At 39.8% G+C, this 10,535-nt stretch overlaps 1 protein-coding gene across 1 annotated transcript in view; it reads right to left on the bottom strand.

Moving 5' to 3' along the window:
* The window catches only part of LOC129693292 (cytochrome P450 2C26-like), a 27,142-nt gene extending 19,354 nt beyond the window's left edge, over positions 1-7,788 (bottom strand). Inside the window, exons 1-5 of the mRNA XM_055630112.1 lie at positions 7,574-7,788; positions 6,311-6,473; positions 5,986-6,135; positions 5,229-5,389; positions 3,912-4,088 (exon numbers count right to left, since the gene is read on the bottom strand). Of these exons, the coding sequence (XP_055486087.1) occupies positions 3,912-4,088; positions 5,229-5,389; positions 5,986-6,135; positions 6,311-6,473; positions 7,574-7,750 (828 nt within the window). The 5' untranslated portion in view covers positions 7,751-7,788. The remainder of the gene's footprint in view (positions 1-3,911; positions 4,089-5,228; positions 5,390-5,985; positions 6,136-6,310; positions 6,474-7,573) is intronic.
* Positions 7,789-10,535: the final 2,747 nt, after the last annotated feature.

Genomic DNA, 10,535 nt, shown 5'->3' with positions numbered 1-10,535 from the left:
CAGAAATAAACCCACACACTTATGGACATCTGATCGTTGACAAAGACGCCAAAACCATACAATGGAAAAAAGATAGCATCTTCAACAAATGGTGCTGGTCTAACTGGATGTCTACATGTAGAAAAATGCAAATAGATCCATACTTATCACCCTGCACAAAATTAAAGCCCAAGTGGATCAAAGACCTCAACATAAAACCAGACACATTAAATTGGTTAGAAGAAAAAGTGGGGAACAACCTTGAACTCATTGGCACAGGAGACAACTTCCTGAACAGAACACCAACAGCACAGGCTCTAAAAGCAGCAATCAATAAATGGGACCTCATGAAAATGAAAAGCTTCTGTAAAGCAAAGGACACCATCATCAAAACAAAATGACTGCCTACAGATTGGGAAAGAATCTTCACCAACCCTTTATCTAACAAAGGGCTAATATCCAGTACATATAAAGAACTAAACAAGCTGAAAAGCAACAAACCAAGTAATCCAATTAAAAAATGGGGAACAGAGCTAAACAGAGAATTCTCTGTAGAGGATATAGAATGGCAGAGAAACACTTAAAGAAAGGCTCAACATCATTAGCCATTAGGGAAATGCAAATCAAAACAACCCTGAGATTTCACCTACACCCCTCAGAATGGCCAAGATGAAAAACTCCAGTGACAACACCTGCTGGAGAGGCTGTGGAAAAAGGGGAACCCTCCTCCATTGCTGGTGGGAATGTAAACTTGTACAACCACTCTGGAAATCAATCTGGCGCTTTCTCAGATAACTAGGAATAACACTTCCTCAAGATCTAGCCATACCACTCCTAGGCATATATCCAAAAGAGGTTCAAGTACACAATAAGGACATTTGCTCAACCATGTTTGTAGCAGCTTTATTTGTAATAGCCAGAAGCTGGAAACAGGCCAGATGCCCCTCAGTGGAGGAATGGATGCAGAAATTGTGGTACATCTACACAATGGAGTATTACTCTGCAATGAAAAATAAGTAAATCATGAAATTTGCAGGTAAATGGTGGGACTTAGAAAGTATCATCGAAGTGAGCTGTCCCAGAAGCAGAAAGACACACACGGTTTATACTCACTCATGTAGACATAATACAGGATAAAACTACTAAAATCTGTACATCTAAAGAAATGAATCAAGAGAGAGGACCCTGACTAAAATGCTCAATCCTCATCCTGAAAGGCAAAGAGGATGGACATCATAAAAAGAAGAATGCAGGAAATAAGCCAGGAACCTGCCACAGAGGGCCTCTGAAAGCCTCTGCCTTGCAGACTATCAAAGCAGATGCTGAGACTTATCGCCAACTCTTGGGCAGTGTACATGGAATCTTGTGTAATAAGTGGGAAATAGTAAGATCTGGAGAGTACAGGAACTCCACAAGGAGAGCAACAGAACCAGAAAATTTGAACACAGGGGTCTTCCCAGAGACTCATGCTCCAACCAAGTACCATGCATGGAGATAACGTAGAACCCCTGCACAGATGTAGCCCATGGCAGTTTAGTTTCCAAGTGGGTTACATAGTAATGGGAAGAGGGACTGCCTCTGACATAATCTGTATGGCCTGCTCTTTGATCACCTCCCCCTGAGGGGGGAGCAACCTTACCAGGCCACAGAAGATGACAATGCAGCCACTCCTGAGGAGATATGATTGACTAAGATCAGAAGGAAGGAGAGGAGGGCCTCCTCCATTAGTGGACTTGGGGAGGGGCATGTGTGAAGAAAGGGAAGGGAGGGTGGGATGGGAAGGGGAGGAGGGAGGGACTTATGGGGGATACAAAGTGCATAAAGTGTAATTAATAATAAAAAAAGAAACACGTTCAGATGTTCCTAGATGAACAATTCGGACAAGTTGGAGGTAGACATAACATGAAGACACATCAATGATGAATAAATGTATTGTGGCTTTCATCCTTGTAAATGAAGTTTGATGGAGCTGAAGGAGGAAGTATGGAAACAAGCTGCACTTAGAGGAACATCCAAAAGTTTACACAAGAGCAAGAAGACAGAAAGCAAATCTTGGTATACTAAGAGCAGGTTTAGATGTCAGCTTACTCTGTCAGAGAGACACAGCAGTCTTAAAAGACTAAAATCACTGCAATTACTAATAATGTGGAGTTTGGAGAATGGTTGTTAATAGCTGTGGTATGTTTTGCAGAGTTATGCCACTTCTTGAAACTAGATAGCTGATTAGGCGCAATGTCTGTAAATGTACTTCATACCACTACAGTGAGTCCAAAATATAGTGATTGTCATCAGATGTTGATTTTATCTCTGTTTTGAAAATGGCACAACCCCTTAAAAAATTAAGTGCAATTATCATATGAATCCCCACTGGCCTCTTTTTAAAAACTGCTGGCGTATCTTAATTCAAATGGAAAATAAAGGATCCCCTACGGGGTGAAATCTTTTAGAGGACACCTGGGTAGACTCCCATCCTGTTCCCTCTCTTCTGCCTCTTCCAGTGTCTGTCCTATTTTCCCTTCTGAATGAGAATTAAACATCTTCCCTAGGGTCCTTCTTGTTGTTTAGCCTCTTTAGGTCTGTAGATTTTAGTATGTTTATCCTATATTATATAACTAGTATCCACTTATAAGTGAGTATATACCATGTATATCTTTCTGCTTCTGGGTTACCTCACTCAGGGTGATCTTTTCTAGTTCTATCCATTTGCCTGCAAATTTCATGGTTTCCGTGTTTTTAATAGCTGAGTAGTATTCCATTGTACAAATGTACCACAATTTCTGTATCCATTCTTCAGTTGAGGGACATCTAGGTTGTTTCCATATTCTGACTATTATGAATAAAGCTGCTATTAACATAGGTGTGCAAAGGTCCTTGCTATATGGTTGAGCATCTTTCGTATATATGCCCAGGAGTGGTATAGTTGGGTCTTGAGATAGCACTATTCCCAGTTTTCTGAGAAAGTGCCAGATTGATTTCCAAAGTGGTTGTACAAGTTTACATTTCCACCAGCAATGGAGGAGGGTCCCCTTTCTCCACACCCTCACCAGTATGTACTGTTGCTTAAGATTTTGATGGCTGTGAGATGGAATCTCAGAGTTGTTTTGATTTGCATTTCCCTGATGACTAAGGATGTTGAGCATTTCTTTAAGTGTCTCTCCACTGTTTGATATTCCTCTATTGAGAATTCTCTGTGTAGCTCTGCCTCCCCAAGTGCTGGATTATAGGCATAGGCTACGATGTATGGCTGCAATAGTTTTTTAAATGAGAGTGCCACAGAAACTGAAGGGAACCCGTGTTTTTCCTTAACTAAAGAATGTCAACAATTAATACTGACAACATACCCAAATAATACCCATCTCTAACCCCACTAGGGCAAATTCATTGGAAATTACACTCAGATCTTTACTCTTTCATCTTCCCACTCTTCCCATGGTACACCTCTTCCAACATCATTCAGTCCTTTTGAATCCCCTGTAGAATCTATCAGTACAAATAGGCTAAGATCAATTTTTATATATGTATTTTAATATTTATCTAAATTAAATCTATATTAATCTATATTAAAATCTATGCAAGTGACCCACAAAGGGTGACCATGATGCCCGTGTTCATGTTAAGACAGGACAGTTTATAAAGTATGGATAAATTGGAATTTGGTTCACCTTACCTGCCTTTTGTGTTGCCCTATGCTTACTAGATTGCTTTAACTTTTCTTTTATGTACGTAATTTAAAGACCAGGGTTCCAATGTGCTCTAATTAAAAATATTGCTCAACTCTTTACAGGCATACTCAAACAAAACTATAAATATTAAATTGTTTTCAAGTGATATTTGTATAATTTTAAACATCACTGGTAAACTAGTAAGTATTCAGTGAACTATAAAGAACTCAGCCAATTCAGTAATTGCATAAATGTATGCTAACTCTTTACCTGCCTTTGTTTAATTAGGAAAAAATCAATAAAGTCCCGAGGATTCGCAACATCCAATGACTCTTCATGTTCTTTTATTTTCTCCAATAGGTAACGTTTAATATAAGTAAAATTTTTAAAAAATGTGTTATGACTTCCTGGACAAAAGTCAAGCAGAACGGGGAACATATTGCAAACCTACAAGGAAATGCAAGAATTTAGTAAATAAATACACTGTAACAAAGTCATTAAGATATATTTATATCATATAACTGGTTTATATCATATGACTGATTTGCAGTGATAGGTCAAGATACGTATGAAATTCATCTTAAGGAGATGGTCTATGTGCATATATTGTAACAGTATCCTAATAGAGAGATTTGAGGGAGAAATTTCTACCCAAATAATCAAAGATCATAGTAATATTTCCATACTCAATTTCTTTTTAGTGTAAAGTATGTACATATCAGTTCTTTGATAGCTCAATAAACTGTCCTACAAGTTTGAAATATAAATTACTTACATTCACATTTTTCATATGACAGTAGAAATTAAGATGGTTGAGTGACCTGATTTATAAAAAAAATTTATTGCCTGAAGATTTTATTCCTATCAAGCAGCTTTCTACACTAAAAGAGTATATGCCTTAAATAAATTACATACAAAACTGGCATTTCATGAACACTGTACTTGCTTTATGTAGTGTGCACAAAAGGCTAGTACAGCCTAAGAAAATTCTGGGAGGATGTTTATGATCCACACAGAACAAAATCATTCACCTTGTCACTTCTTCCTGTTATCCTGTCACCTAGGATTCTCGCTGATGAACCAAACCACTGGAAACAGCTGAGTATTTCCTGGTAGCTTTCATTGCCATATATACTCTTTCTTCCTGAAGAGAATAGTCTTTCTATACTAAGATATTTCTTCCTGGTAATATGATGAGGATGTGTGTAATTGTTGAAAAGAGGCCAATAAATTTGCTCGTAGAAGGATATTCTGAGTGACTGGCCAGCTTTCTAGAAGTGAATAAGTACTTTATCAAAAGAACCCTGTGGATGTTAGAGGTGAAATCAACTGATAAGATCTAGCTGGCTAAAGCCATCCTGACATTTTTCCTTCTGTTTGTTGTTGTTGTTTGTTTCGTTTCGTTTTTTTTTTTTTTTTTTTTTTGAATGGCAAAGGGTTTACAGTTCACTTCCAAATATTTTTTCCATAATACATTGGTCAGAACTGTGATGTCTGGTCACTTCACTGTTTAGTCTCTATTAAATTTGACCTCTGAGAAACAAAGACCCTAACTGTGTTTTCAGAAAGAACAGATTGTGACTTCACCTGTATCCAGGGGGAGCTCGCAATCTTGGTGGTCTCACTCAGTTTTTTCAGCAAGTTAAGAAAATCCTGATCTTTATAATCAAAACGATTCTGAAAAACAATGGAGCAGATGATATTGCTGGAAGCACAATACAGGATGAAGGTGGGATCACAAGGTAAGCCTGAAAAAAATTGGAAAAAATTATAAAATGCCATTACATGGAAGCCACTTTTTCTTGGTAACATGGTAATATAATTGAGAAGTTTTAAGGTATATTTGTGCTAAGGGAAATACATGGATTGGTAATGTTTTGGAACCTGAACATGAGACCTATAATCTCATTAGGAAAAAAAAATGCTTTGAGTAGAAAGGAACAAAATGACTCATACATCCATATCTAGATCAAGAAGTAAACAGCTCAGTGTCCAAGTGGGTTCTCTAGTAATGGGAACAGAGGCTGTCTCTGACATGAAATGAGTGGCCTGCTCTTTGATTACCTCCCTCTGAGGAGTGCAAACTTATCAGGCTTCACAAAGGAAAAACACAGCCATTCCTGATGAGACCTGAGAGACTAGACTCAGATGGAAGGGGAGGAGGACCTCCCCTATCAGTGGACTGGGGGAAGAGCATGAGTGGAGAAGAGGAAGGGAGTGTGGGATTGGGAAGGACCGAGGGAGAGGGCCTCAGTTGGGATACAAAGTAAATAAACTGTAATTAATAAAAAAATTAATTAAAAAAATAAAAGAAGTAAATGTCAGATTCTAAACTTGCACTTACCATTGGTTTTTCTCAGTTCCTCCACAAGGCACTGTGCTTCCTCTTCAATGCGGTCCTCAATGCTCCTTTTCCCCATGCCCAAATTCCTTAGGGTCATGAGTGAGAAGCGCCTTGTATCTTTCCATATATTTCCATTGCTAAAAATAATGCCTAAAACAATGGGAACAGACAATAGCGAGTATATCCCAGAGACAGAAGAAGGAGATGTCTGGTGGCAGCCATAAAGTCCCCAAATGTATTTAGGGAGCGAGCATGGTCTCTGCTTTCCATGTTCCAGTTGACAATGGATACCGTCCAGCACTCACATAAGCACATGTACACTTACCCAGGCCGTTAAAAATTTTATCGAAAACTGGAAGTCTTCCTCTTCCAGAAAACTCCTCCCCATGGTCAGCCAGAGCTTCCTTCACTGCCTCATAGCCATGCAACACCACAGTGGGCTTCATGCCCATATACAGTGTGAACACAGGGCCATAGACTTTTGATAACTGAAAGAGAAAGAAAATATGCATATTAGAAAAAGATCACCTCATTCTGTATAGTTTCAAATGCTTTTAGACGGCTAATATTATTGTGTTACGATATTTTTACCCAGAAAAACTAGTTTGATGTGTATATACCTTGATTTTTGAGGATTATCACATGTGGATGACCTCTAGTGTGACAGGAAATCACACAAGTGGTTAACACACTGATGACAATAAGATATCACATTAGGCAGGTCTCTTGGTCTTATTTCACAAGGGAACTGAAGGAAGAGAGTCCCACATTCATTTCCAGGACCCTATTGCAAACAAGTAAAGAATCCAAATTGGCACTATCCTTACTAACTATCAGACGCTTGAGCATGCCATGCATGCACATTTCATATGAAATAGACATCAATAATCATATGACTGCTCCTATGGAAACTGCAGAGCCCTGTGATGAGAATAGAAATCTAAAATATTTGGTCATCACAAAGGATTGCATCCATTTTTTGTCAAGTGTTAAAAAATTACAGAGAGCAGGCATCATAGAAGCTGCACCACAGAAAGCAGCATTTGTGGAGAACACATCACCATGAAGCATTCTAGGAACAAGGGACAGGTTTGCAAGTAATAAAAGTAGATTGGGAAGCCCCTGTACATGATGCTCTGACACATTGTTTGTTGCTGTAATTTCCTGTGTGAGCCCATGCCCATAGGTTTTACTTCATATCAGGAACCCGTTAATTCTTGAGAGTTGAGCTTCAAAGAATAAGGCATGCCTAAAATTCTGAATCATTGATTCTGCATTTTTTTTTTACCCTCAGCCAAAATAATAGGAAATGATTGTAAAATACAGACTTGAAGAAGAATAACTAAAATTCTGTGATTATATTATAAAATGAGGTGACCTAGATGTTCTTCAGCCTGAAACCTTGCTTCTTACTACTTTCCTCACCAGGACTAGAGGGATACTGCAGAAAAGGCAGAAAACATTAGTTTTTTTTTTTTAACTTCATGAGCATTTTTTACAATATTGTCTTCATTAATAGGATTTCATTGCAAGCAGCAGGACTTGTATCTCCTTAACAGACTACTAGAAAAGCATAAAGCATACTTACATTGGTTAAGGATTGTTGAATATCCTTCACATCTATCTGGAGGAAATTGCCAATAATTGGGAGAGGAGTGGGGCCTGGAGGGAGCTTCCCTCTCCCAGAGCTCTGTTTCCAGAGTGAGAGGAGAAGCAGACAGGACAGACTGAGCACCAGGAGCACCAAGACCATGACTGGATCCATGGAGACTCTCCTAACTGACCCAGCTGTGATCAGGCAGCACAGAGCTTTAATAACGCTGCCGCAGATCCAACATGTTGCACTTTGGAGCATTATTGGCTAATCAGCTAGACACTGTTTAGGCTCTCTTCCAATTAAACTTTGTTCCATTGATAAGGCAAACACTTATTACCTTTTTTTTTTTTTTTAAGATTTAGCCATTGGGGGGTTGCTTTGTTTTATTTGTCAAGGAATTTGTATGCTTCCTCTGGTTTTGGGTATTTTACTCCCAGACTTACTTATTCACTATTTTTCTTTTTGTGATCTTCATATACAGAGGATCCTCTTTCTCCTGAGTATTTTCACTTGGGTATTGTGAGCTCTTCTGGGCCAGCTCTAAACTACTTTCAGCTTTGGTTGTACTTGGTCATTTAATTTTATGATTGCTTTGTGTGTTTACTTTACATACCCAACAGGACTTCCCCTTACTCATCGCTGCTAAGCCCCTCTCTCTCCAACCCACTCCCATTATATACCTCTCTTTCTGTTCTGCGATTGGGAGGCCTCCCATGGATATCAACCAGTCTTGTCATGTCATGTTTGAGTAGGACTAGGCACATCTTTTCCTGTTGAAGCTAGGTAACCCCATTAGGGAACCCCATTAGGGGAAAGCCATCCAAAAGTAGGCAACAAAGCCAGAGACAGCCCATGCCTCTGCTGTTAAGGGTCCTATGTAAAGAACAAACTTTACTTCTATTATATATGTCTAGGGGGCCTAGTACCTACACAAGCATGCTATTTGGTTGGTGGTTGAGTCTCTGTTGGCTCAGGTTAATTGATTCTATTGTTTTTCTTGTGATGTCCCTGACCTCCCTGGTGCCTTCAATCCATTCTCCCTTTCTTCCACAACATTTCCTGAGCTCTGCCTAGTGTTTGGCTGTGGCTGTCTGCATTTCTTTCTATCAGCTGGTGGATGAAGCCTCTCAGAGGAAAGTTGTAGTAGGCTCTTGTCTGTAAGGATTGCAGAATATCATTAATAGTGTCAGGGGTGGGCTCACCTTAAGCATGGGTCAGTCATTGGTTGGCTCTTCCCTCACCTTTTGCTCCATTACTATCCCTGTGCAAAATGTAGGCAGGGCAAATTATGGATAGGAGGTTTTGTGGGTAGTTTGGTGGCCTCATCCCTCTGTTGAGGGTCTTTTCTGGCTACAAGTGATGGCTGTTTCAGGTTCCATATCCCCTCTTGCTAGTACTCTTGGCAATTAACCACCCTCATAGATTTCTGGGAGTTTCCCTTATCCTGGTTTTCTAGCTCATCACAGAGATGCTCCCATGCTACATTGATTCCAGTTCTCTCTCACAGTTTTCTTTCCCTCTGTCCTCCCCATGCTGAATCCCTACTGCTCCTCCCTCCACTCCCTTTACCACGCTGTACCCTCCATATATCCCTACTCAGGACTATTTTATTCCCCCCTGTCAGTGAGATTACAGAATCGTCACTTGGGCTTTCCCTGTTACTTAGCTACTTTGGGTCTCTAGATTTCACCATGAATACCCTGTACTTTATGGCTAATATCCACTTTAAGTGAGTACTACCATGAGTGTCTTTCTGGGTCTGGGTTACCTCACTCAGGATGATCTTTTCTAGTTACATTCATTTACCTGCAAATATCATGATTTCCTTGTTTTTTTTTTTTTTTAGGTTTTCACTGTTCTTATACCATCTAACTACAACTTTGTTTTTAAGGTCATTTTTAAACCAAACTCCTGGGCGTGCATAACCTCCTTGAAGTCTTTTTTTAAGTTATTTTTTTATTTTTCACAATTTATTTCATTATATATCCTGATTGAAGCCCCCTCCCTCCACTCCTCTCATTTCCAGCCTCCCTCCCTCTTTCTCCCTATCCCCTTTCCCTAGTCCATTGAAAGGGAGAGGTCTCCTCCTCTGCCATCTGCCCATAGCTTTTTTTTTCTTTTCAAAACAGTCTTTATTTATTTTTTTTGTAGCTAATAAAGAAGAGATCTCTCTTTTCTTTTTTTTTTTTCTTTTTAGTTACATTTTGTTAACTCTGTGTCCCAGCTGTATCCCGCTCCCTCATTCCCTCCCCAACCCCACACTCCCTCCCTGGTCTCCTCCCTGCCCCTTTCCAAGTCCACTGATAGGGGAGGACCTCCTCCCCTTTCATCTGACCCTGTTTTATCAGGTATCTTCAGGGCTGGCTGCAAAGTCCTCCTCTGTGGCCTAACAGACTGCTCCTCCCCTGGGGGGGGGTGTCAAACAGCCTGCCCTTGAGATCCTGTTAGAAATAGTCCTTGTTCCTCTTACTTTGGAAAACTACTTGGTTACAGAGCTACCACGGGCCACATCCGAGCAGAAGTTCTAGGTTATATCCGTAGATGGTCCTTGGTTGAGTGTCAGTCTCAGAAAAGACCCTGTGCCCAGATATATTTGGTCCTTGTAGAGCTCCTATCCTTTCCATATCATACTAACTTCCCTTCTTTCATATGATTCCCTGCACTCTGCCGAGGGTTTGGTTATGAGTCTTAGTGTCTGCTTTGAAACACTGCTAGGTAGAGTCTTTCAGATGCCTTTTGTGGTAGACTCCTGTCATAAGTTCAATGCACATCCCATTTGTCTTTCTAAATGAGGATTAATCACCTTCGCCTGTGTCCACGTTCTTGATTATCTTCTTTAGGTGTGTAGATTTCATTATGTTTATCATGTCTTGTAGGTCTATATAAGCGAGTATATACCAAGTTTGTCTTTCTCCTTCTGGGATACTTCACTCAGAATGATCTTTTCTAGATC

Source organism: Psammomys obesus, unplaced genomic scaffold, assembly GCF_907164565.1.
Source record: "Psammomys obesus unplaced genomic scaffold, mPsaObe1.curated_primary_1811, whole genome shotgun sequence".
NCBI classification, from domain to species: domain Eukaryota; kingdom Metazoa; phylum Chordata; class Mammalia; order Rodentia; family Muridae; genus Psammomys; species Psammomys obesus.
This window is presented reverse-complemented; position numbering and strand designations above follow the sequence as displayed.